Source organism: Mustela putorius, unplaced genomic scaffold (genome assembly GCF_011764305.1).
Source record: "Mustela putorius furo isolate JIRA1106 unplaced genomic scaffold, ASM1176430v1.1 tig00003834_pilon_pilon_pilon, whole genome shotgun sequence".
Lineage (NCBI taxonomy): Eukaryota > Metazoa > Chordata > Mammalia > Carnivora > Mustelidae > Mustela > Mustela putorius.
Genome location: NW_025421987.1, coordinates 94,031,573 through 94,058,352, shown reverse-complemented (window position 1 = coordinate 94,058,352; position 26,780 = coordinate 94,031,573). Strand labels below are relative to the sequence as shown.

General features: G+C 54.0%; 2 protein-coding genes across 2 annotated transcripts; both read left to right on the top strand.

Moving 5' to 3' along the window:
* Positions 1 to 205: 205 nt before the first annotated feature.
* On the top strand, positions 206 to 13,440 carry LRRC15 (leucine rich repeat containing 15). Its single transcript, XM_004745291.2, has 2 exons — positions 206 to 265; positions 8,057 to 13,440. The coding sequence occupies exon 2, from the start codon at positions 8,062 to 8,064 to the stop codon at positions 9,811 to 9,813; it is 1,752 nt and encodes a 583-aa protein (XP_004745348.1). The 5' UTR covers positions 206 to 265; positions 8,057 to 8,061; the 3' UTR covers positions 9,814 to 13,440.
* Positions 13,441 to 16,065: 2,625 nt separating this feature from the next.
* On the top strand, positions 16,066 to 24,362 carry CPN2 (carboxypeptidase N subunit 2). The gene is made up of 2 exons (XM_004745289.3): positions 16,066 to 16,172; positions 22,557 to 24,362. The coding sequence occupies exon 2, from the start codon at positions 22,560 to 22,562 to the stop codon at positions 24,204 to 24,206; it is 1,647 nt and encodes a 548-aa protein (XP_004745346.1). The 5' UTR covers positions 16,066 to 16,172; positions 22,557 to 22,559; the 3' UTR covers positions 24,207 to 24,362.
* Positions 24,363 to 26,780: the final 2,418 nt, after the last annotated feature.

The following is a 26,780-nucleotide window of genomic DNA, read 5'->3' as shown; positions in this document are numbered from 1 at the left end:
AGGGAAAAAGAGTAAAATGTGTCCCGTAAAAAAAACCGTGACGGAAGGGCAGTGGGGCACGCGAGCGGGCAGGGCAGACTGTGTCCCCCGGCCGGCCTGGCCGCCCGCCCCTCCCTCTGGCACGGCCCCCGCCGGCGCTGACTCACGCCCCGACCGGTTAAATACGGCGGGGGCTGGCCCGCCGCACTCCTGCTGCAGCCGTCAGCCAGCCGCGTCTTGCTCTCGCGCTCCCTCTGGTCCACAGCGGGCGGGCGCCGCGCTGCTGGTAAGTGGGCAGGCCGGCCTCCGCCTCCTCCCTCCCTCCCACCGACCCACCAGCGCCGACTCATCCCTGCACCCCGCCGTCCACGGACCCCGCTGCCTCTGCCTCTCCCGGGGCAAGGCTGGCAGGGGCTGGGGGGTGCCTCCCCCGGGGGGCTCTCATGAAGGGGCCAAGTGGAGCCAAGCTGGAGGGGTGCTGGGCCAGGCCTCCCATGCCCAGCCAGCTTGGGGCCATCAGCCCCCCTAAGCGGCGGCTCCCCGACCGGCCTCCTGCCCCACTGACCCTCAACCGTCCCATGAGGTCAATCTGGGCGTGCTGACCAGATGTTCTGCAGGGAGCACGATGTATTGAAAGTTGCTAATTTTAGAACACTAGTGACCCCTCCAGTTTACCTCTTTGTGGAACTAGCTCCACTGGGGGAAGAGTTTCTCTTGTTCAAAGATTTGGGTTTTTTGAACACTGCTTTTCCCCAGCACACACTGCGGTGGCCCGTGGTGGCCCGACCTGCGTGTGGGTCTGTCTGGGACCCATGGAGGGGCTCCCGGAAGACACGTCTGTCCTCTTTTTGGGGACTTAAGAGTTGCTGCAGGAGTGAGCTCAGCCGATGTGGCGTGCCTGGTTCAGATTTCTAGTCTGGATCTCAGCGGCGGACTCAGAGTTGTTTCAGGTTCTGAGCCTGTGTGTGGTTTAGGCCACTCCATTTGGGTGGCTTTGCTGTCTGGCCAGCTGGATATGTCCAGGTGTGGCCATGGCTGCCAGTCCTGAGCAGGGGTTCAGGCCCATAAAGGAATTGTGATGAGGGTGGTGTGCATTTAAAATTGTGATGCTGGTGTAGCTTTACTGGTGTCTCTGCCCAAATACTGAGGCAGAACAAGGCCAAGGAACCAGCTAAGGAAAACCGGAACTTTCCTAGAGCTTTCCCACCTGTGCCAGAGTGTGAGCGAGCCAAGGCCAAATGTGTTCCCTCAGGGCAGTCTGCAATGTTCTTGGAGAAGGTGTCCCTCAGGCTGAAGGTGCTGGATGTCTGCCCGTCAGGCTCCAGCTTCCCTGGGATTATCTGGAATCCTGTCTTCATCTCCCGCAGCTCCCATCTGTGTTGGTACCACTGCCCCCAGAATCTAGAACTTCTCTAAGTGCTGGCACGTCTCTCATTCTGTATCGATAGGACATCTGGGGTGCATTCGAGGCCAGACAGTCCCATTTGCCTGTGGTCTTGAGTCAGCAGGCGGGCTTGGCCATGAGGACACCAGTATGTGAGTGAGGTTGGGGCGAGGGAGCATTCTGAACACGCCCCGCAGAAAGTCAGGGCACCCCAGGCTCCCCCAGGGCTGGTGGATGCTCCATGGGGGCTTGCTCAGTAACTGGAGGGGGTGGGGGGCTGTGGGTGCGAGTAGATCCAGATGGGGAGAAATAAACAGAGGCAGGGGAGAAGCTCGGTCCCAGCTTGGTCCCAGCTCAGTCCCAGCTCGGTCCTGCCAGCAAGTACTCCTGAGGCTGTGATTACACATGGCAAATTGCTTCCCAGAATCCCGACCACGAAGCAACAGTTATATCTTCTGGTTTCATGGCCTCTCGGGCTTTGGGGACACAGGATTTAGAAAGCATCTCCAAGATGCCTTGTGGGGGTTCACCCACCTCTATTTGGGGTCCACAAGGTGTCAGCCTGAGGAGGGGGCTGTAGCTTCAGCCCCGAGTGGGAGATTCTCCCTGCTCTGCTGGCAAGTTTGTACCCCCTGCCGCTTTGCCAGGCTAATTACAGCCCTGCTCTGGTCTCTGCCGGAAGCCCTACCTCCCCAAACCCTGGGGCTGGAAAGGAATTACTTTTTCTTACTCATTTTCTTTTTTAAACAAACGAACAATGTTTCGGCTTTGAAGGTCTAGGAGAGATGGGGTCACAGCTGAGCCAAGTGGGGAGTGAGGGTGTGGCCGGTCTTCCCCTGGGGCTCCAGGATGCCTTGTGTTTTGGATGCAATGTTCTTAATTCGGGTAAATCCCTGAAGAGGCTGTGTGTTGAAATTATGGGATTAACCCCTCCTGGCAACCCCTCTGCTCCTTCCCTCCATCTGCTCTTCCAGGCTACTCCAGGTGAAACTGAGCTAACATGGGCATAAGAGCAACTTTAAGGAAGAACATTCCCCCAAACTGTGCAGCCTGGGAGTTGGGAGGGGCGCTTGGCCTTGGTTAATAATGCTGGGCAGCTGGAGGGTGGCTTGTATATGAGCCTGACGCTATTTTAGGACAGAGGAGTAAAGCCACCTCTTCCCCTCTTCCAGGCACCGTCACACACGTGGCTGATAAGGTCCTGAAGCCTCGTGATAAGATTCAGGGGTTCACCAAGCTCTACACTTTGGTAGAGTCTTGCTCTGGGTGTTGGAAATCTTCAACTGACTGTATGACTTTGGATTAGTCCCCTCCCCACTTTGGGCCCCTTAGTTTTCCCATCTACAAAATAACCAGTTGGTTTGACTGGATAGTCTCAAAAAGCCCTTGCGCCCTGATGCCCTGGGCTCTAAGCACTGCTTCTGGAAGTAGCCTCTATGGCTGGCTTCAGTTTAGCACCAATACCAGGTTTCTGACACAGCTGCAGAAAGGGCTGCGGAAGGAAATATGAGCAGAGGTCTCTAGGCCAGGTCGTGGCCCAACGTTCAGCCTCCCTGGTCCTGAGCTCAGTCTCTCTGTTCTTGCCAGTAAATGATGCAGGTCAGGAGCATGTCTTGAGGCTGGGCTACACCCCAAGGGGTGCTTCTGAGTGTCGAAGGTAGGCACGTACATCAGAGTCACCTGGGGAATTTGTTAAACAGTGCAGACTCCTGGGCCCAGCCAGACCTAGGAATCAGGACCCCTGTGGGTGGAGCCGTGGAGATCCTGGTTTTACTCCACAGCAGAATGAACAGGAATTGTCACTGACATTTAGTAGAGCACCAAGAGTAGCACCAAGGAGGACTCTAAGGGTGTTTTAGGGAGTACTCCTTTAATCCTCATGGCTGCAGTGCTGTGAGCTCAGGTCTATGAAGCAAGCATCCCAGGATCTTCCAGATGATTTTTATGTACTAATTTGGGGTGTAGGGTGGGTACCCCCTGTTTAACGAGATGGGAGCGTCTTTATACATTGAGCCTCTCAGTCGGTGATTTTGGACCTGCTGGATTGAGCCTGATGAGCAGCCTGATGGAAGCGGATACTGGCTGGAGGGGGCTGCGGAGGTGCGGACGTGAGGCCATGGGATGGAAGCCCTCAGCAACACAAGCCTGATGCCTCCCTTGGCTGGATGGGGCAGCCTGTCACTGCCTATGACATCAGGGTTAAGGAGACCTCTCTGGGGAGGGGGTATAGGCCAGGGAGGGAGTTCTTGTCTCTGGGCCTCAGTTTCCCCAGGTGCACTGGACAAGGCAGGACCAGACGCTCCCTAATCCCATGAAATGGCTCCTGGCTATTTGAAGATGCACTGATCACCGGGGGGTGGGGAGGGTGGGGAGTGCTTCCCTGCCAGGTAGCTGGGTGTGAGTTCTTCTGGGCTCCATGTGAAGGTGGGGCCAGGCCAGGAGGTGTTGGGCCCTTCGGGGTGACCTGTATGGGGGAGGATGAAGAGAATGGTGGGGTTTCAGTCAGTATTTCCTTTCAAGATTTCTGGTCAGAAGATATCAGTGCTATTGAGGGCCCTTGGAAGTCTTTGCAGGAGGGAAACTGAGGCCTGGAGAATTTACCCAAACTCATACTCCAATTTAGCATCAAGACCAGAGTAGCATGTTTGTCTGCCGGGCTCTTTCCAGAAGCTTTGCTCTGTGGCATTGACATAAGAAGGCATCTCCTCTCAGGGGACGTCATGTTTCGGGGATGTGAAGGATGGTAATAAAGCAAAAAGTGCCAGCCCACCAACCAACAAAGCCCAGGGCTTCCAGGCTAATTATGTGTTCAGTCATGAGTCACAGGTAGTTCTCGCTGAAGAGACTCACAGCCCAAGCCCTGGGCCAGGCGCTTCTATTCCTGAGGGAGGGACCGCGTCGGAGTGTCCAGGTGAGCTGTCTGTCTGTCCACTTGGTTCACGGAATTCCTGGGCGATCGACAGATCCCAGGCTGGCCCTCCTCCTAGGACGGGGGCTGGACTGGGTTGTTGCAGTGATGGGGAACGCGTTTGGCTGCCCAGGAGAGGAGGGTATAATTAGGGTAGCTTTGTAGGTCTTTAACTGGCATCTGTCACAGCTGCCAAGCGGCCCTGGGCAGCGTGGGCTATTAGGCTGCTGCGTGCCGGGCTGCTGAGGGCCACGGGCTGCTCAGTACGTTTGCCCTGCTTGCTCCACATCCCAGGGCCCAGCTGGCTGGCCAGCCCTGCTTCTATGGCCCCTCCTTCCCGAGAGGGCTCTGCAGCTCGGTTTGAGGTGGGCTCTTCGGAGGGCCTTTGGAGTAGTCAGTGCCTTGTGGCGGTGACAAGTGCTGGAAAACAGGAAACTGCCACATGTGGGTCCAGGGTAGACTCACTGTGCAGACATGAGGGTTTATAAAAAGGAAAGTCTGCAAATTCTTGCAATATTTGTCAAGCTGAGTGTGGCTCATTTTAAACAACAGTGGCTCTGTTCCCATAAGGGGATTCTCTTTTCTCTCTTCTTCCCGAGCCAGGAGGCACCCTGCCCTGGCCCTGAGCCCTTCTTGGCGCTGGCTTGATGCCCCCACCCCAGCTGGGGAATGCAGGTGCAGAGAAGATCTGGAATGGGTCCTCCAAGGGCACCTCCTCCCACACCCTCCCTGACAGATGGGGACATTGGACAAAGACTGCCTTGGGTTTGCCGCATTATGGACCCTTAGTTTAGTCTCTGACTGTTGGGCTACGACACCATTCTGAAGCATGCTGGGGATAGGAGTAAGCATTAAAGATAGCTAAGTACCAGCTAGCACATCATCAGGTGCCCCAGAGCTCCACCTTTTGGAAATCAGTCCAGAGGTAAGTCTCGCACACACGTGTACCGGGGGGCGGCCAAACACCCCTACCTGCCCATCCAGGCCCCTGGGACCATAGGCACGATCCATCTTGGTAGATGGATCTCATATCCTGGCTCTGGGACTCAGCCTTAGAATCCTGAAGTCCTGGGGATAGACAGGCCATCAGCTGTCTTCCAGTTCTGTACCCAGCAGGTATAGGGATCTTCTGTCCAGCTTCCTTTCCAGACAGTTGCTTAGTCTCTGCTTGAACACTTCCAGTGATGGGGAGCTTACCACCTCCATGGGTTGTCCATTCTGATTCAGACAAGCTCTCTTTGAGGGTGAAATGAAATCGGCTGCCTCAGAGCTTCTACACACCACTTTTGACCTCGGAAGCCATAGTGAGTCCCAGGGCAGTCCTTCTTGTATCCTTGGAACGTGCCAGTAGCTTCCTTCACAGATGCTCTTCTTCTAGGTATCCATGCATAGTTCCTTCAACAGATGCTCAGATATTCTGGTTTCTGGGACTCCTGACCCTCCCCTTGCCCTTCTCTAGCAGGCCTTCAAGAGACAGTTTTGTTATTAGTCTTCTTGAAGTTCAGGGTGGGACTGGGCATGGCAGGACAGGTGTGGCCTGACCAGGGCAGGGCAGAGGAAGAGGGCTAAGATCACATTTGTTTTTCTGGATAGTCTCCTTTCTCTGTTACTATCAATAAAAAACCTTAAATCTTTCTCCTGGGGTGGATGTTGAATCACTTTTTCTGTGCCCCCTGTTTAGGTTATTCATTTTCCACTCTCAGGTTCTGGACTTGACTTTTGTCTAGGTAGGTTCGTCCTTCTAGATGTGTCCATAACTTCATCTGGCCCCATGTCTCAGCATCTAGACTCTATTGGCCAAATTATTATTCTTTCTCTCCTCCATCAAGCTTTTAATGCAAGATTACAACAGGTCAGGGTTTGGATGGCTGTGAATAAATTAAAAAAAAAAAATCAAGGTCTGGGTGGGTGAACTTGGGTTCTGTCCTCAGAGCAGGCTTGTCAGCACAGGGCGGGATAAAGGTGCTTTGACTCAAGGCCAGGTGGGGAAGTCTGGATTATTCTGAGTCGTGGGCCCAGACTAGGACCCCATGAGTTCAGGAAGAGAGCCTGAGAAATACCTTCTCCACCCAGCCAGTTTATGTCCTACACATCATCATTTGAAATTTTTTTTCTGACTCAGGATTTTTGCTCATTAAAAGGAGATGCATTGTGTTAAAAGAGCATCAAAGTGCTCACCCAAGAATCTGGAGCTCCAGGCCTTAAGGTCTGAGCCTCAGTTTCCCTGCTTCCTTCATCCCCATAAAATATGATCAGCAGCTTTTAACCCTTTGGAAGTTAGAGACTCCTTTGAACCTCAGATGGAAGTTACAGAGGCTGCTCTACACAGACACAGAAATCCTTAGTCCCTGGAGTAAGAATGCCAAGATCAAAACCACTTTGAGGCCTTCCTGCCTGGCAGAGTCCATGTTGTGGATGAGCCCGGACAGTCGCACGCATTTGCACAGCACTGTGTGAGACACCCTCACATCCTTTTGACTATTTGTTCCTCTCAGTGGCCTCAAAAGGGGGCGGAGGTTATCCTCTCAACTTAACACATGAGGAAGCTGAGCTTGAGGGCTCTAAGTTTCCTTCAAGGTCCAACAGCTGGTTAGTGGTTCTTAACTATTCATGCAGGTAGAGCTCCATCCAGACCTCCTATCCCCACCACATTGTATACGTGATCTCTAATTATGTAGATAGGTAATTCTCGTCACCCCTGACCTCAAACATTCAACCTTTCATGAACTGGGCTCCACCCCCAGATCAACACCACGCCTGTGGGAGGATCTGGCCCTATCCCCTTTGAGGTCAAAGTGCATCTTAGGTTTTCTGGGACTTTCTCACTTACTGTTTCCTTGTGGAAACTGGAACTAGTACTCAGAAGGCTGGCTCCAGGCATTGGCCTCTTCCAGTGAGATGGGAAGTGGCCCAGATCATTTTCTTTCATTGGGAAGGTGGTTTGAATTAAGTCTCCATTAAACACCTGTGAACAGATTCACAAAGGGCCAGGTGGTCGGTCTTGGTGATGGGGCTGGGCAGGTGGTGCTGGGTGGGGGTGGGGGTGGGGCTGGGGCACCAGGCAGGGGAAGAGCTGAGCTTGCCCTGTAGCCTTTTCCACCAGATCAGCAGTGCGTCCCACCTTAGCTGGCTGCTGCTGCTTGCCCAGCAGACCTCCAAGTGTGTGGTCTTAGCATCTTCTCCCAAGTTCAGGCCCTATTTATTTGGTCTCATCTCCTATCTGTTCCTCCTGAGGAGATCGTGTCCAACCAACAAGTTCAGGTGCTCTGGGGGATACACAGATGAGTGATCCAGGGGTTTTGTATCCAGACAAGATACTGTTCCCGCCTTAAGGGACTTATAGGGATGAAAGATGAACATCCCTGCCCTTGAAAAGCTTATCGACTAGAGAAGGACACAGACGGGAACACAGCAAATGCCATACGGTGCCAACTACGGCATGGCCCTAGTGGACACGGGGAAGACCCCTGCATGGGAGGGTAACTAATGCTGACTCACGGTATCTGGGGAAGCTTCCTAGAGATGACTGCATTTGAGGTGGACTTGGAAGTATGGGAAAGATTCAGATGAGGACAAAGAGTACCGTGGGTGGGGGGAATTGCTTGGGCAAAGGCATGGGGAGAAGGTGGAGGAGACTGACTGACCAGACCATAGTAGCGTAAGTTGGAGTCTGTGATGATGGCGTTCGAAGGCAATCCAGTGTTTTGCACCAAAGATGTTGGCTTAAATATAACGGCAGTGTCGGTGAGATGGCCCTGACTAACATGAGCTCTCTCCCCTTGTAGAGGCCATGCCGCTGAAACATTACCTTCTTCTGCTGGTGGGCTGCCAAGCCTGGAGTGCAGGGCTGGCCTACTATGGCTGTCCCAGTGAGTGCACCTGCTCCAGGGCCTCCCAAGTGGAGTGCTCGGGGGCACGCATCGTGGCGGTGCCCACCCCCTTGCCCTGGAATGCCATGAGCCTGCAGATCCTCAACACACACATCACCGAACTCAGTGAATCCCCGTTCCTCAACATCTCAGCCCTCATCGCGCTGAGGATCGAGAAGAATGAGCTGTCTCACATCATGCCTGGTGCCTTCCGTAACCTAGGCTCCCTGCGTTACCTCAGCCTTGCCAACAACAAGCTTCAGGTTCTGCCTATTGGCCTCTTCCACGGCCTGAACAACCTTGAGTCACTCCTTCTGTCCAGCAACCAACTGGTGCAGATCCAGCCGGCACACTTCTCCCAGTTCAGCAACCTCAAAGAGCTACAGCTGCATGGCAATCACCTGGAATATATCCCCGATGGCGTCTTTGACCACCTGGTGGGCCTCACAAAGCTCAATCTAGGCAAGAATAGCCTCACCCACCTCTCGCCCAGGATTTTCCAGCGCCTGGGCAATCTCCAGGTCCTCCGGTTGTATGAGAACAGGCTCTCTGAAATCCCCATGGGCACATTCGATGGGTGTGGAAACCTCCAGGAGCTGGCCCTCCAGCAGAACCAGATTGGTATGCTCTCCCCTGGCCTCTTCCACAACAACCGTAACCTCCAGAAGCTCTATCTGTCCAACAACCACATCTCCCAGTTGCCTCCTGGCATCTTCATGCAGCTGCCCCAGCTCAACCGTCTCACCCTTTTTGGGAATTCCCTGAAGGAGCTCTCTCCGGGGATCTTTGGGCCGATGCACAACCTGCGTGAGCTTTGGCTCTACGACAACCACATCACTTCTGTCCCGGACAACGTCTTCAGCAACCTCCGCCAGCTGCAGGTGCTGATCCTCAGCCGTAACCAGATCAACTACATCTCCCCAGATGCCTTCAACGGGCTGGCGGAGCTTCGGGAGCTGTCCCTCCACACCAACGCACTGCAAGAGCTGGACGGGAGCGTCTTCCGCATGCTGGTCAACCTGCAGAACATCTCCTTGCAGAACAACCGCCTCAGACAGCTCCCTGGGAATATCTTTGCCCACGTCAATGGCCTCATGACCATCCAGCTGCAGAACAACCAGCTGGAGAACCTGCCCATGGGCATCTTTGATCACCTGGGGAACCTGTGTGAGCTGCGGCTCTATGACAACCCCTGGAGGTGTGACTCAGACATCCTTCCGCTCCACAATTGGCTCCTGCTCAACAAGCCCAGGCTGGGGACGGATACTCTTCCGGTGTGTTTCAGCCCACCCAGCGTCCGAGGTCAGTCCCTCATCATTATCAACGTCAATGCGGTTGTCCCCAGTGTCCAGGTCCCAGTGATCCCTGAGGTGCCCAGTTACCCGGAGTCACCACAGTACCCAGACACACCCAGCTACCCTGATACCACCTCCATCTCCACCACTGACTTCACCAGCCCCATGGAGGACTACACCGATCTGACCACCATCGAGGTCACCGAAGACCGTGGCACATGGGGCATGACCCAGGCCCAGAGTGGGCTGGCCATCGCTGCCATTGTCATCGGCATCATTGCCCTGGTCTGTTCTCTGGTTGCCTGCATCTGCTGTTGCTGTTGCAAGAAGAGGGACCACACAGTCCTAATGCAGATGAAGGCACCCAATGAGTGCTAAAGAGGCGGGGCAGGGCTGGGGAACAGTGCAGCTGCTGGAGGATCTGGGAGTTTCATCGCTGCGCCCCAACCCTGGGTCCACAGAGCGACCCCCCGCTCCCTCTCGCTGGTCCCCGAGAGAAAGGTGTGCATCACCTTTTCCTGACCTGCCTGGTTCTCCTCTAGAGAACTAGAGGAGAACCAGATCTTGTGGGACTTCCTGCCACCAGGGAGATCCCATCCGCCATGGCAAAACCCCGTGGGGTTTCTCATTCTCATCGCTGGGCTTCATTTGAGAAAGCCCTTCTCCACAGCCTCACCAGCTCTCCTCCGACAACAAGCTTCCTTGCGTCCCCGGTCCTGCTGGCCTCAGTAGACTCAATCACCACGCCTGCTCACTTTGTGGGAATAGTCCTCCACAGGGACAGCTTCTCTCTCAAGTAGGATGTAAGTTGATTTCCCTTCCTTCGCTCTGCTCCCGGCCGTGGCATGGCTCTCCCCGGTCCCGGCAAATGAAAGGTCTCCCTTGATTTTCTGCTCCTGAAGGCAGGGTGAGTTCTCTCCTCACAGAAGGCTTCCACCCCCTCAACTGGGTTCCTCAGAGCTGCCAAGCACCTGGCTTTCAGGACGCCGTGAAAGAGGTCCCTCCGTGCCTGCAGAGAGAGCCGCTGTCAGCGTCTCTCATGGGATTGATACCCGGAAAAGGAAGACAGGCATCTGGGCAACACATCAGTCTCACGGAGATTTCCAAACCGCAAATTTTGCTTGGAAAATGTTGGTCCTTTGAGGAATAAGATATGTAGAATGTCTGACCTTTAGCAACCTGGAAAATCAGCTTACTGGTACTGGATAGAGAAAGCACCCTGGTCCTGGGGGTGTGTGGGGGGAGGGGGTCCTTAAGTTCATCCCTAAGGTTTGTCTCTTTTAGCTTCTTACCGAAGTATAACATGTACAGAAACGTGGGCGTGTGACTGTGTAGATCACGTGATGTCTCTTCACAAACAGTTCACACCCGTGTAACCAGTATCCAGACCAAGAAACAGGACATCACTAGTATCCTCCATCCCAGGCTCTTACTGGAGAAGACAGGCTGGTGGAGATGGGTCCCCATGAGCCAGGACGGCCCCTTGATGCCCCTGCCAGCCTGCCCTTGCTGAGGCCCAGCTGCCAGGGGTGGAGGAGACGATGTGGGTACGTTGTTAGCAGATTCCCCCACCCCGCGGCCCCCAGAACGACCCGGTGAGAGGCAGACAGCAGAGATCCCCACAGACACACACGCTTGTCTGCCAGTGAACTGTCTGCTGCTTAGCAGAGGCCTCTCTGCCTGGGCCTTTTCTGGGCATGTTCTGCCTCTATCTGTTTTTAATTTTCACTTTCCATTTGGGGGAAGTGAAATAGTTCCGAGATGAGATCCTTCGATTGAACAGCCAAGTGTAGTGGAACCTGGTGATCTTTCCAGGGTGGTAAAATTCTCCATCAGTGTTCCAGTCGGCTAGACATGGAAGTTCAGAATGCTCACATATGGGAGGCAATGTCGGGGTACACAGATAGGTCACCCTGCGTCTGGGGGGCTCTGTGGAGTTCCTGCTGCCTGTGGCCTGCTTGTTAAGACTTGAGCTGTCTGATGTACAGTTATCGCCCTCCTTGAGTGCTAGCCACATAAATTCACCACCCTTTCTGCCAGCCATGTACTCACACCGGTAAAGAAATTGTGCTCGTGGCAACTCATGTCTTTGTCCCGACAAGTAGTCTGCCAGTTCAGAAGTGAAAACCGTGACATGGAGAATTTCAGGTTTCTGTGTTTGTCCAGGAAAGAACTTCAGGAGGTGCTGTAAGGATTTGGAAATCCTGACTGGCTCTTACTAGTTTCCTCTGTCCCACAAGACAAATAAGAAATGCCCTCAGACCTCCGTGCGTGATGCTGACAGGTCCCCGACAAAAAGGGTCCAGGAAGGGATGTGTGTAAGAACTAGTTCACCGTATAGTTTTCATTCTCTGTCCCAGAGAATCTGGGAAAGATGGGGCCTGTCAAAGGCAAAAGACATCTTCTCTCCAAGGTAAAACTGGGTCTCCAAAATGTTTTCAGAACATTTATAGCAACTGGGGGACATGTACCAAGACTTGCCAGGAGCCAAAAGGAAGTAAGCCCAGAGCCTGGGACATGGGCATCATGTCCACTGATGGTGTCCTGCCTGATTGATCCTGGGGCCATCGGGGGAGATGGCAGAGAGGTGAGGAAGGAGTCCTTTTTACCCAGTATGTCCTGCCATTCTAAACCCAGAACCCTTGGGTAGTCCTGGCCGTGGGCATGACACTGGAGTTCCTTTCCTCCCGGGCCCAAGATAGCAACATGTTTCTCCAGGCCACAGGTTGGCCCGAGGGCAGCTGTCCTCAGATGTCTCCAGCACCCCCGGCTGGGAGTGGTGAACTCTTTACTCGATGCTCTGAGCTTGCCTGAGTGGATTGGATGGAGCCCTTGAGCCTCCTCTTCCATGGCAGGCCTTTTGGTTCTCTGAACCGTGTTGTCTGTTTAGGGAACTGCCAGAAAAGCTGGATGGAGTTCCCTTTCCAAAAAGACATCGCATTTGCTCACTTCTCAGGCCTGGAGTGAGCTGCTTGGTCCCCCCAAGTTACGGTAGGGATGGAGTCCATTTTAATTTCCCTGTTTGCTCACTGGCCCCTAGGTCACCTTACCAGTCCCAGCAGCCTCCATTTGGAGTGAAGGGTCAGTGTTGGAGGAAAGAGAATAAAAGCCAGTTAGAACCACTGTTTTTCAAGAGTGTCTACTGTGTATAGGTATCTTTGAAACAAAGAACGAGGATCTTCTCTTTAAGCTTGACAACACCTCTCTGCATAGGTACTATTGTTACCCCTGGAAACGAGTCCAAACTCACTCTTTCTTCTGCAGCATTTTCAGTGGGCTGTGGGTTTTCTTTTTCTCTTCACACTTTGTACAAGACCTCATGGCCTGTCCTGGGCTTTTATCTGTAAAGAAGATGGGAATCACTTTCCTGTTGCTTCCTACAGTCTTAGCCATCGGAACCTCCCTTGCTACCGTGTGGATCAAAAGCTTTGTCAATACAGGCGAACATTCAGCTCACCCACCCGCTAAAGAAAAAGAACAGTTTCAGGAATCTGTTTCCACCCTCAGGAAGCTGGTGGAGAGCAGACAGCTAGAGATAACTAGGTACAAGAGCTGGTAACCAGACACTGCTCTGTCCAAGCCTTTAGCTACAAACTGCTCACAGAGTTCAGCCCATGGATCCCACAGTCAGAACGGAACCCTGGGGTGGCTGGGGAGGCAGTGAGTGGGGAGCTCAGGGAGGAAGCCCTCTCTGTGGTTCAGAGAAGGGGGTGGGTGCTTCTCTTCTCCAGGCCCCTACTTCTGTCAGCTGTGTACTCTCCTTCACCTAAGGGAAGATCGTTTTCACCAACCCGTTGTCTTCATGCTGCCTTCAAAAGTAGATCACGTTTGCCTCACTTAGAGAATCATTGCAAATAGTCCCAGGTGCTTGGTGACGCATTTAGAGATTTCTAGGCCCCCAGGGTTTTATAGAGTGTGAGCCCTGGTGGGCAGGGTTAGGGGTCCATGTCTGCTGGATGCTACCTATGACAAATCTGGTATACAGAATCAACAATAAATGGTGTACACAGGACACATGCTCTCCGTGGATGTCTCAGTGAAGGGATCTCACACCTGTTGCTTCTACTCCTGTTCATGAATGCGAGGCTGACCCAGGCAGACCCTCGTGGAGAACAGATTCTGAGCTGAGAAAAAGCCTTTGGAAAGTGAGTGGGGAACCTAAATGCAATAGTACATGATATCTCTAGGCCACTGTGGCTGGAAGGAGCCTTAAGAATAGGTTCAACCCATTTTATAGATGAAGAAATTGAGATCAAGGCAGGAAATGAGTTTCCTCAAGTCCCTAGTGAACTAATGCCTGAGCTCACGCTGCAGCAGGTCTCCAGACTCCCAGACTGGGGGTTCTTTTATGTCCCCAGAAAGGCACTCATTTAACCTGTCTGTGTGCACACACACATACGCACATACGCACAAGCACACATGCGTACAGACTTAAGTGGGTGAGACTCTTCCTGCACGCTGCACGTTCCTATCAGAGCCTGGCACCAGTCTCAGTGGGTTACAGGGCCTAAGAAGACACCCTCTGAGTGAAGGTGTCTCCCTCCAAAGTGTCCAGGTGTCCGCAGGACTTTTCCAGGTCTCCGGATGCCAGGGACTGCACAGCTGCGACACAGTGTGTGAGAAAGGGGTGATCTGCTCTGCTGTTCTGTCCCACTGCTGTGCCCAGGATAGGCACTTCCGGTTGTATTTTCCTGGGCTCTTTTTGCTCTTAGATCCTGTCTGCCAGGTGTAAGCTTGTCCTAGGAAGCTGGGCCCAAACGGGTCAGTAATGTGCTCACGGTATCATGGGACCGGACACTGTTGGGGGGGGGGTGGAGCCTGTCGTCCTTCCCTCACCACTGAGCCTGTCGCCTCAGACGGGTCTGAGATTTGGCTAATGGGAAAAGGGGTTACAGTCCTCATCCTATATCCCAGAAGGTCCCTAGAGTTCTTAACGCAAGTCTCCCCTCTGCACATGCGCACATACGCCCAGGGTTCTGCCGGCTGCTCCTAGCCGGTTTGATTTCACGCGTGTGCGTGTGCATGCACACACACACACACACACGCACACACACCCAGCCTGGCTCGCTACCACACCCATTCCGCAGATGGGCAGGCAAAGACTTGCAGAGATTAAATACTTTGTGTAAGGACTGGTTAGTTGAATAACGAGAGTTTGAACCCAGATCCCAGTGAATGCCCAGTTTCTCTGGTTCACCGTGGCACTGGTAAATAGACAAGCTCTCTCTCTAGAACTCAACGTCAGCGCCTCAAGAAGCCATTCAGAGCGCAGGGAAGAACGGACTGTTCCCCTAGCCTGGCTGTGGGTCTCCTCCAGAGGTGTGCCCCCCTTCTCTCAGTCCCCCCCCCCCCCCCCCCCCCCCCCCCCCCCCCCCGGCTGTTCCTGGAGTACAGTCTCCTGTGGCTGTTGGCCTCCGTGCTGTGGAGGACGGAGTGGGGCGCATTGTGTTGCCAGCCCCTCTTCCCTCTGACTCGCTCCCTCGTACCGCTGCCAGAGTGTGGATTTGTACTATGTCTCCACGGAAAGATGTTTCCTTGCTACAGTCTTCAGAACGTTGGGATTTAGCTGATGAAAGCCACTTGCATACCTAAGAAATATTGGTTAAGTCGCGAAAAAGAAAAAGAGTGAGATAGATATTAATACCACACAACGAGTTTTAAAGCCATCAGTCTACTTTGAATGGTAGCCTCTGGCCGTTCTGGCCGTTGAAAACTACCGATGCTGCTTATCTAAATCATGCCTTCCCACTGTACCCCTTAAAACAAAGACACACTTAGCTATGTGTGCGTGTACATACATGCGTGTACACACACACACACTCTCTCTCTCTCTCTCTCTCTCTTTACCTCATCCTGCAGCCCCTGGATGGACATCTCCAGACAGGAAAACCACCATTTAAAAAAAAGATTTTATTTATTTATTTATTTAAGAGAGAGAGAGAGAGCATGAGCGAGAACACAAGCAGGGGGAGCAGCAGAGAGAGGGAGAAGCAGGCTCCCCACTGAGCAGGGCCCTGGGGCCATGACCTGAGCAAAGGCAGACATTTAACCAACAGAGCCACCCAGGTGCCCCAGGAAAACCACTATTTTCCAAAGCAACTTCTTTCTTCCTTGGCTAGCCCTGTGGTGAAAGAGTGTCTTTCTGTATTGGGCCCAAATTCACCTCTTTTCATCTTCTCTCCTTTCAACTCAGAGAGGGTTTAGAAAGTTAGTTCATGAGACAAACCAGCAAACCAAGGAACAAGCCCACAGCCCTCTTAGATTTCCTCCTGGCATTGAGAGCCAGGAAGGTGTCTGTGGCCAGCCGTTCGTCTGTCAGGCTCCCAGCACTGGCCCGGCCTTTCATTGGGAGGGGGTGTCAGCTTGGATCCCTGGCTCCGGTCCTCACCCCTGCATCCTACTGGAAAACTTGGAAGTCCTGGTGGATGCCCCGGGGCCCTAAATGTGCCAGGCCTGTGATCTTTGCTAGATTTTGGCCTCAGTGGGGATCTGTCTGTGGGAACAGTCCAGGGTCATTCTGTTAATCTTCAGAGGCCTTGCCCCAGATTCTCCTCTCCTGTCCTGTGACCCTGGTGACATTCCGGGAACACTTGTCCACGTGAGGGGAGGGACCACTGCTGGGAACTTTGATCAGCTCTGGGGCCGCTGGGTTCACACTGATCATAGACACACCAGACATACTTCTGCTCCCTAGAAAGAACCGGACCTGCTGGTGTGTGTCCTCGTAGCCCCTCGAGGTAGGTCTCCTGGGGTCTGTGGGGACGGGGGAGGAACCTGGCCTCGGGTCCCAGCTCTGGGGCAGAAGAGAAGCAGGCCACTCCTCTGAGGGTCAGAGCCTGGCCCTGGCTCCAAGCAGGAGACACCATGCGTGTCCTCTGCTGTGGGATGAGAAGCCCCCGTGACCCCCAGCTGGGGTGGTACTGGTCTGGGGCAGGAGGCAGGTGGCAGCAGGGGGGTCCTGAGATAAAGTAGTCTGGTCTCTGTGCTCTGGGAGTGCATAGGGAACAGTGGGGTTAAGTAGGAAGACCATATGTCCAAGTTTGCCTGGTCTCATCTTCATTTATGCCTTGTTTATGCCATCCTGTGGCTCCCCTTTGAGTTCTGGTTTCACTGATATAGTCACTCCAAGAATGAAATCTGTAGGTAGCTACCTATTCACTATTCACTATTCACTACTATTCACCTACTCACTATTCGGCAGGTATTGTGTTAAATGAGTTGTATTTACTATCTAATGTAAACATATGTATTGTCCAGTTGGGGACTCATTTTAACCCTAAGGGATGAGGTTACAAACCTGCATGGGAAAATTGAGGCTTAGAGTGAAAAAGGGACCTGTCCAAGCCCACGCAGCCTGTAGGGAGCAGTGTCAGAATCTGCACCCAGGTCACAGCCCTGGCAGAGCTCAAGGGCATCCCCCTTCCACTAAAGCACAAGGGGCACAAGACACAATATACGGGGGACCAAGAGCTGCAGACACACTTGGGTCAGTTCGACACAGCACACCTGGTCTGCACTCAGCTCTGGGCCACTCAGAGTTGGGTGCACAGCCCTGTAAGACAAGCTGCAGGAAACATCCCTAGCCCCCAGGAAGTCACAGTCAGACGGGCGCAACTGACCAGAAGTTAGAGCAGAAGAACCCAAGAATTCCACTGAGGACGGGAATGACCTGTGGGGTCCTTAGTCAAGGATGGCTTCCTGGGGAAGGCGTGACTTGTGAGGGCCCGGGGTGTAGTTGCAATAAGGAGGCACGGGGACATCCTAAAGCAGAAAGGGCTGTGTCAGTAGGAGTTAGCGGTGGTGCCCTGGCAGAAGCGTTTGAAGAAAGGGGAGTGCTCCGTTTACAGCTTCTTTTTCTTCTTCTTCTTTTTTTAGATTTTATTTATTTATTTGAGAGAGAGTGCTCGCACACAGGTGAACAAGCGGGGGGAGAGGCAGAGGGAGAGGGAGAAGCAGGCTCCCCAAGGAGCAAGGAACCCGACAGAGGGCTCAAGCCCAGGACCTTCGATTCATGACTGAGCCACTTTGGGATCATGACCTGAGCCAAAGGCAGATGCTTAACTGACTGAGCCACCCAGGCACCCCACAGCTTCTCTCATTTCACTACGCGGGCTCTCTTCCACCAGGGCTGCCGGGAGCCTTCTTGATATGGGTTCTAGGGAGGGGAGCAGTCCAGGAAGCCCACAGTATGCGTTCAGGGGCTATGTGTCTTACATGGTAATCCGAATGTTTATGACTTTCATTCATTTTTTTTAAAAGACTTTTATTTATTTATGTGACAGATAGAGATCACAAGCAGGCAGAGAGGCAGGCAGAGAGAGAGGAGGAAGCAGGCTCCTTGCTGAGCAGAGAACCCGATGCAGGGCTTGATCCCAGGACCCTGAGATCATGACCTGAGCCGAAGGCAGAGGCTTAACCCACTGAGCCACCCAGGTGTCCCATGACTTTCAACCTTATTACAAATGTGACCTGTTTTTTTTTTAGAAACTGTAGAGAATTTCTGATAAAACAAAAGGAAAAAGTGAAAATCACCCACCATTCTGTTTTTCAGAGATAACTACTGCAAATAGTTCATGTATAATCTGAAGCTTACTAAGAGCCATGGATAGTCACTTCATTAATATGAACGTGTGCGTCGAGAGGGCCTTATTATGTGTAACAAAAAATGCCCCTCTATTATCTCTCAGGAAATTTCCAGGGTTTTTGGAGCTCTGTAGCAGGAGTCAAGGCAAAGACCAAATATGTATTTCTAACTATATCACCATATCACAAACTCAATGCCGGTTATCTCAGTTAATTACCACAACTCGAACAAAGCTGTCATTTAGGTAGTGGTGTTCCTATCATGATTGTTTTCCACTTACAAATGCAGAAACCAGACACCTCAGACAAAGTGGGTAGCAGGTTGGGGAGGGCCAGCTGGCTGGGACCGGGGGAAGGAGGAACTCTGGAAAGGAGACCCGACAGCTGGACTTCCCAGGGGACTTGGATGAGGCCATCAGGAGCTCCGGGTGGACCTCTGAAGCCCTTCTTCCTGCTCCCAGATGTGCTGGGGCTCAAGGGACAGAATCCAGCCCTGTTGATGATGCAGACCGCAATGTAGCCATCCCCGAGTAGAGCAGTAGTCCCCTGACAGTTTGGGATCCGGGCTCTGGGCTCCCGTCACCCTCTGGTAGGAGTGAGGGTTGGCTCTGCGGTGGATGACGGACTGGCTTGGGGCACACACAGAAATATATCAACCCAAAAGCAATTTGAGAAGGGGAAAAAGTGCATTTGCAACCAGTCAACCACTCCCCTGCCCCCACCAGAGCCAGAATCCCCTGGCTTGCTGAGAGCATGGAACATTTTTTGTGGGCATGTGCTGATCTCTGCAGAAATGCAGAGGCGGTTTCTCAGAGAGATGCTGGAATCTTCTGGCTGCTCCCCACAGTCCCTTCCGGTGCTGGCCTCCACAGTGCCCAGGCAGGGACGTTCTCTGTCTCCAGAGTCCCCAGTGATCTGCTCGTGAGGGCAGTTGGGAAAGGGGCCCATGGCCAGGGTAGCCTAGCCATAGCCATCAGAATCTGTGCTCCTCTCAACCAAAGGCAAAACAATGATAAGCTTCCCTTGGCTGGGAGGAAAGAGCCAGAAAAAAATGCTGTAGAGAGACATCTTGCTGGTCCATAACTGGGGCGGTTGGATGATCTCATCAGGTTTTCCATGGCTAACCCCTGTGACAACTTGAGAACAAAGTTGGGGCTGGTCCATGCTCAGAATAATCAGGGTCATTAAGGCTCTACTGCTGAACGCTCACTGTGGGCCAGGCTCTGGGTTTGTGCTTTCCACACGGTTTATCTGATTTGATCTTCAGAACAGCCCCATGAAGAAGGTAGTACTGAAGCTTGCTGTTGGGAAGATGAAGAAATGGAAGCACAGAGAGGTTAAGCAATTCAGCCAAGGCCACATAGCTAATGAGGGCTAGGGACAGGATTTGTACCCATACTATCTGACTCCAGAGCACAAACTCTTAGCCATTCTAGAATGATGTGAGAATGAGTCTTAGGTTGGGGGGGGGGAATATTTGGGAACATTCCATTTCCTGCTTCCTCCAACAGCATAGACTGGGGCCCTTTCCTGAACTTCAGAGGCCCTGTTCTGGTCCTCTTCCCACCTTGACACCTCCAGCAGTGAGAAGTTTGCAAAACCAAAGGCACATATCCATCTGGAGGCTATGCCCCTGTTTTCAATCATGCTTCAGGTACCCAGGAACAAGGGCTTGTGTGGGCCGCCTCCTCAGGTCTATCTTCCCTAGGCTGACCAGGTCCCAGCAGTGCCCACCCTTAGGTATGAGCGGACAGACAGCAGGTGAGGTCCCTTGTATATGTTCGCTCATGTCCACTCTAATGGAGGTTTTCTGGAAACTGCCTTTGAGAACCAAGGACTGAAGGGGTTAGCAAGGAAGGGGACTGGCACAGTATGCATTGTTATGCATTATGGCGTGTTTAGGACAAACATTGCTCCCTCTTACCCTCCAGAGGAGGACAAATCCCGTGCAGTCTCATGGTCTGGCTGGCGATCACTCACTGTGGTTTGAACCAAGCCCACGCAGGTCAGCGTTGGGCCGGATGCCAAGCACACGTCTTCCTACACTGGGGACAGCCACAGGGAGTCATCGTGTCAGGGAACTACACTAACTGCCTAGGTCGAGGAGCATACGCCCAGGCACCGTATTCCTGGGGCCAGGGAAGGCTTCTTTGAGGATCCTTGGGGGTGTTGTGTAGGATCTCCAGCACCAGCCTGGCTGGTAGGCGGGGCTGGGACCATGGCCATCCCATCTTTCTACAGCCTGAGCCCTGCCTTTATCTGTAATACACCTCAGATGAGTGTATGCATTGTTATGCATTATGGCATGTTTAGGACAAACATTGAGTCCTTAGGTCAGTGTCTGACCTAAGGTGCCCCCTGGTTCTATGACCCCCAGGCAAGCAGTTACAGAGCTCAGCTTTAGCCCGAGACTCTATTCTCCGGCGGTTGCACGTAGAAGCTACAGACTCACGTGTCCTGAGTGGCAGGCAGGTGCGGCTGCTGTGAGAGCCCTCCCCTGCCACTTCTTGCGGTGAACTCAGCATCGGTGCAAGCGACAGAGGGGGCTCGAGGGAGACACGCACTTTCTATGGGAGAAATGGTCCCTCTCTACTGATTAGGCAGAAATATTCCTGGAAAAACTGGACTATTGAGTGTCTGAATAGGAGGAGGGTACGGGGAGTTTTCGTAAGCGCCGTGTTTGCCCATGGAGAGCCCTTTGGCCTGACGTGGAATCGCGGGAGGGAGGAGGCAGCCAGCAGAGGGCAGCAGAGACAAGGCCAGCAAAGAGGGTTTGGGGCCAAGACACCCCAACATGGAGCGGATTGTGAGTGTTTTCTGGGGACTGGTAAACTGAGAAAAGTTAGGATTATGTTTTTCAAGGTTTTTTCCTTTCTGTCTGTCTTCCTTTCTTCCTTTCCTCCATCTCTCTTTTCTTCCTCTCTCTGCCTCTCCTTCCTTCCTCCCTTCCTGCCTGTCTGTCTCTTTCCGGTAAAGCCAAATGAATTCTATCTAAAGGACATTCTGTTCTTCCTACTTCTTTGGTGTTCGAATCACCTTTCTGTTATGATGGTGGCTTACAACGTTTAACAATAATTAACAAGATTTATTAATTTCTCACTCCACGTCAGACACTGACCTAAAACCTTTGGCTGTGTTCTCATTCAGTCCTTACAATTATCCTGACCTGGTCAGCACTATCCCTATTTTACACACCAGGGAAGTGAAGCACAGCTGGATGGAGTAACACGCCCAAGGTCACACAGTGAGAATGAGCTAGAACGTGGTGGAGCTGGTATTTGAACTCATGGAACCTGGCCCCCGACAGACCCTGTAAATGACGGGTGGGAGCTGTAGTGGCTTGGAGGACAGCCCCCCCCCCCCCGCCCCGGACAAAGCCATGGGGCAATTAAGCCCAACTCCAGCTGGTCTTGTCATGTGGGAACGTGAGCTCCCTGCTCCTAAATCATCCTGAAATCTGGACATTTTAATGTGAGATTTCTCAATTTTCTATGTTGGCTCGTGGTTCACATAGGAAAAAAACGAGCCATACAACACAACTGGAAGCTGAGGCACCAATCTGTGAGCTGGGGTTGGATGCTGGTTTAAAATGATATTTTTAGCTGACTAAAAACTTCATCCTCTTTTCTTATTTAAAACGAACCCTCAAACCCCCAAATCCACTGGTCTGTAGAATCTCTGCATCTGGAATCCTCCTGTCCAGATGATGTTGGAAAGTTCCATGGGCTTAGTGGTGGGAAGGCGGGGGTGGGGGGTGGGAAAGGAGCATTTCGCAGTGGTAGTAAGGAGCAGGTGACTAATTCAAGATGAGAGCCTGTTTATTGGGACGCTCAGGTAGCTCAGTCTGTTGGGTGCCTGCCTTCAGCTCAGGTCATGATCTCAGGGTCCTAGGATCGAGTGTCACATGGGGCTCCCTGCTCAGGGGGGAGCCTGCTTTCCCCTCTCCCTCTGCCTGCTGCTGCTCCACCTGCTTGTGCTCTCTCTAATAAGTAAATAAATCAAAGAGCCCATTTTCTCCCTGCGGTTGTTCTCAGCCCCAGCTGATGTACAGGAGCACACAGCTAGTCCATCATTAGGCTCTGCAAGGTGCTGAGATTTGGGAACTCAGGAAGAGTTTTGGGTTAAAAATTCCCTGTGCACTAACAACCCGCTCAGATTTTACACATTACCTGAAAAATTCCATACCACCCACGGTCTCCTCCTTTCCCTCTTTCCATGACTTTTAATCTCACCTCCACCCTTTCCCTCCACCTGAAAGCACATGGGAAGTCCAGGAGACCTGGGTCTTTGTCTTGCCACTAACCTGCCGGGTGGCTGTGGATAGGCCACGTGACAGCCCATCAGGAGGTCCGAACCTGGGTCCCAGGAACCTTGCAAGGCTGCCATGAAGCTGTATGAAAACAACCACTGAAAACACATACTGTCCCAAGGGGTGGCCTCCCTGATAGAGTTAATCCCCATCTCCTGGCTGGCCCAGCCCGGCGCTGGCCGCCCTTGATCAAGGCGTCACCTCTGTTCTCTCTTCCTGCTGGGGTCAGGAGATGCTGTACGGAGCCTGGCTGTGCTGGGCCGGCCTCCTGCTCCTGGCCAGGCCCTCCCGGCCCTGCCCTGCGGGCTGTGACTGCTTCATCCAGGAGGTGTTCTGCTCTGATGAAGGGCTGGCCGCCATCCCTCCAGACATTCCGCCCCATGCCACAGACATCATCTTTGTACAGACCTCGCTCACCACGGTGGGAGCTCGGGCCTTCAGCGGCAGCCCCAACCTGACCAAGGTGGTTTTCCTCAACACGCAGCTCCAGCACTTCGGGCCCGACGCCTTTGGGGGGCTGCCCAGGCTGGAGGACCTAGAGATCACCGGCAGTGCCTTTTCCAACCTCAGCGCCGACGCCTTCTCCAACCTGACCTCCCTGGGGGAGTTCACCCTCAACTTCAACGCGCTGGAGGCTCTGCCCGAGGGCCTCTTCCAGCAGATGCGCGCCCTGGAATCTCTCCAGCTGCAGGGTAACCGGTTCCAGAGCCTGCCCGGGAGGCTCTTCCGGCCTTTGAGAGGGCTGAAAGCCCTCAACCTGGCCCAGAACCTGCTGTCCCGCTTGCCTGAGGAGCTGTTCGAGCCCCTGGGGAGCCTGCAGAGCCTGAAGCTGAGCAACAACGTGCTCTCCGGCCTGCCCCCCAGTGTGTTCAGCCAGCTGGGCTGCCTGCGGGAGCTCTTCCTTGACGGCAATGCCATCAGGGAGCTGCCACCAGGAGTGTTCGCGGGGCTCTTCCAGCTGGAGAAGCTGTGGCTGCAGCGCAATGCCATCGGCCACCTACCGCTTTCTGTCTTCTCCTCTCTGGGCAACTTGACCTTCCTGAACCTGCAGGGGAATGCGCTGCAGGGGCTGCCTGCCGGCCTCTTCGCGCCCACCCCGGCCCTGCTCGGCCTGTCTCTGTCCTACAACAGGCTGGAGGCCATCAGCGAGGATGCCTTTGCCAACCTGTCCAGCCTCAGTTCCCTGACTCTGTCGCACAACGCCCTCACCCATCTCCCCGCCGGCGTCTTCAGGAACCTGCAGGAGCTGGTCAGGCTCTACCTGGGCAGCAACAACCTGACGACCTTGCACCCAGCGCTCTTCCAGAACCTGTCCAAGCTGGAGCTGCTCAGCGTCTCCCGAAACCTCCTGACCACGCTCCCCGAGGGCATCTTCGACACGAACTACAACCTGTTCAACCTGGCCCTGCACGGCAACCCCTGGCAGTGCGACTGTCACCTGGCCTACCTCTTTGGCTGGCTGCGTGAGTACAGCGACCGGCTCTTCAACATGCAGACCTACTGCGCTGGCCCCACCTACCTGAAGGGCCAGCTCCTGCCCACCTTGCAGGAGGAACAGCTGGTGTGTCCCGTCACCGGCAACCGTCTGGGCTTCCAGGCCCCAGGGTCAGAGGACGGAGAGCTGGGGGGCCCCTGGGACCTGGATGCGGAGGAGAGGGCGGTTGGGAGCCGGTGCACCTACAGCAACCCTGAGGGCACTGTGGTGCTTGCCTGTGATGGCGAGGATCGGTGCCGCTGGCTGAATGTCCAGCTATCCCCCAGGCCGGGGTCAGGTCCCCCGGCACTAACGTTCAATGGCAGCCAGCACTGGGACTTGAAGTCGAGCTGCGGCTCCGTGAGGATCACCGTGGCCATTGAGGCCCGGCCAGAGGGGAGCTAGGTACAGGGCGTGCGGAGCCGGGAGCCTGCCTAGGTGGCCTCCGGGGGCCTGCCCAGGCCAGAGGTGGGGGCCAAGAGGGAGCTGAAGCCCTGCCTCTACAGGTGCTGGAAGGAGCTGCATTTCCCAGGTGGAGAAGGTGTTGCTGCAGGTGGCCTGGGTGGGGGGTGGGGGGGTGGGGGTGGGGGGGTGGGGGGGCTCCATCTTCCTTCCACTTCCTCCCTTCCTCCTCCTTCCTCCTCCTCCCTCCTCCCCCCTTCTGTTCCTATCACCCAGGTGGAGCCCTACCTGGGCCTTCCTTAAGCTTTGTAAAGCTGTACTGGGTTCTGGAGAATAAAAGAACATTCTCCCTGGTGTTTCTTGATGATCTAACGGCCACCCCACTCTCACCCCGCCCGAGGTTCTGAGCCTCAGGCATCGCCCACCCTGGTCCTGTTTGGACTTCTAGCTCAAAGGACAAATGTCCCTTTCCATCTCTCTCACCGGAAAGTTGCTTTCAATTGATACAGAGAAAAACAAAGGAGGTGTGAGAAGCAGAGGTGAGCAGAAGGATGAGGGACAGAGGTCTGACTGGTGTGTGTGTGGGGGGGACTTGTGTCATTTGGGGCCACTTCCAGCACCATGGTCAGGGGAGACCAGGATGAATGGGGGGCCTCAGGAGGCTCCGTTTGGCTCTCCCCACCCCCATCCCCATCTGCCCCCATGGCCCAGCAGACAAGGGGGCTGCTCCCTGAGCCCGGAGTGGGGAGGAGTGGTGAGCAGGGCTTGGAGGTGCATCAGCCTTCAGCTCTCTGACAGCATCTGCCTCTGTGGCTGCCTGCCCCCTGCGATGGTTCTCCTCTGGATCACAGGACCCCACGCTCTCACCGCCCGGCCATACCTTCCATCTCCCAGCTGCCCATCTCTTCCCTGCTGGGATCTGCCAGGGGCCTACTGTCCGGCCTCCCGGGGGAATCTCAAGTGTGTCCCCGGGATGACCTGCATCTCACCTTGGGCTCAGGATTTCACTGCCTCTGTGAGGAGATACCTGCCTGCTCTGCAGCGCTGTGTTCGATTATCCCACCACGAACATGTGTAAAGCAAACCCATCCCGGCTTCCTCCGGGATTTCCCTCTAGCAAAGCCCAGGAGCTGGGTGTGTTCTCCAGTCTCCCCTCCCCTTCAATCCTCATGGCCCACCCATCTGGGAAGGCTTCTGAGCTTCTGAGCACCCGTCTATCCATTTCCCCCTTCCCATCCTCAGCCTCCAGTGTGCAGCCACTTTCCTGGTTCTCCTGCCTCCGGCGTAGACAGGTCTGAATGAAATGCTGGGGAAGGAGAGGGACACACGAATCTGATGTCTGGCAGGCCCTCCAGGAACTCACTCAGGGTCTGGCAAGTGAGAGCTCAGACAAGGGTGCACATCTCCTGGGTGGCGGGCAGGGTAGACAGTGAAGCCATGAACCAAGGGCAGGGACAGGTTTGGGGAAAGGCAGGAGCACAATGTCAGCTGCAGGCAAGGAATTGCAACTCCTCCTTCGTGTCCAGGGATGCCCTTTAAAAAACACGCTTCCCAAGGCTCAAATCAAAACCACCATAATCCTAAGGTGATGGAAGATAATTGAGCAGATTTGCCAAAGGAACAGACTCCCAGATTCACTGGGTTCAATTCCCAGAAGCATTTGGATTAATATTCCTTTTTTTAAAAAAATTTGTATATATTCATTTGAGAGAGAGGGAGCTAGAGAGCACGAGCAGCAGGGAGGGACAGAAGGAGAGAAGCTGACTTCCCGCTGAGCAGGGAGCCCAATATGGGGCTTCATCCCAGGACCCTGGGATCATGAGCTGAGCCGAAGGCAGAGACCTAACTGACTGAGCCACCCAGGCACCCCTAGAGTAATCATCTTAATCAGTCCTCCAAGGCTGGGGAACTGTGCCATCTCTGGGATCCCAAGGCCCTGAGTGTCTGTAGGTCCTGTAAGGCCAGCCCCAGGCTAGTGCTCTCCCAGCCCCAGGCCCAAGGCCGGCTCCATTAGACTGCTGGCTTCCCTCTGGGGGTGATGCCCGCTGTCCGGTGAGAGCATCACCGCCCCAGTACATCTAGTACATTCTAGTACATTTCCCCCAAACTCTAACTCCTTATTAAATTAAAATAGAATCATTTCTCTCTGTGATGAATGACGTTGGGGAAAGAGCCCTGGCTGACGGCTAGGGGCGGGGTGGGCTGGGCAAGCGGCGTGTTCTCCCTTTCCGGTTGGCTGGGCGACACCAGAGTCGCTGTGCTCTTTTGGGTAGCATGGCCGAATTTTACAAATAAACATATACATGTTGCATGGAATGCATACAAAACTATTTGTAGCTTATCTGAAATCCGAGATTAACTGGTTATCCAGTGTTTTATCTGGTGACCCAACCACCCGATGGACACTGGGGAAGCGGCATCTGTGGTGTGGGGAGTTCTGACCACTAAGGGGGCCACAGTGTCCTGAGGGGAAGCAGGAGGCACTGAGCAGCCCTGCAGTTCAGACTGAGGGCAGCAGAGAAGAGACTCTGAGTGTGCCCCACACCCCAGGAGTCCTTGTCTCCTTGTGGAGCTGGC

Bases quoted from the DNA above. Each gene is read 5' to 3' on its own strand.
- LRRC15 (XM_004745291.2), top strand. From the start codon at position 8,062: ATGCCGCTGAAACATTACCTTCTTCTGCTGGTGGGCTGCCAAGCCTGG.
- CPN2 (XM_004745289.3), top strand. From the start codon at position 22,560: ATGCTGTACGGAGCCTGGCTGTGCTGGGCCGGCCTCCTGCTCCTGGCC.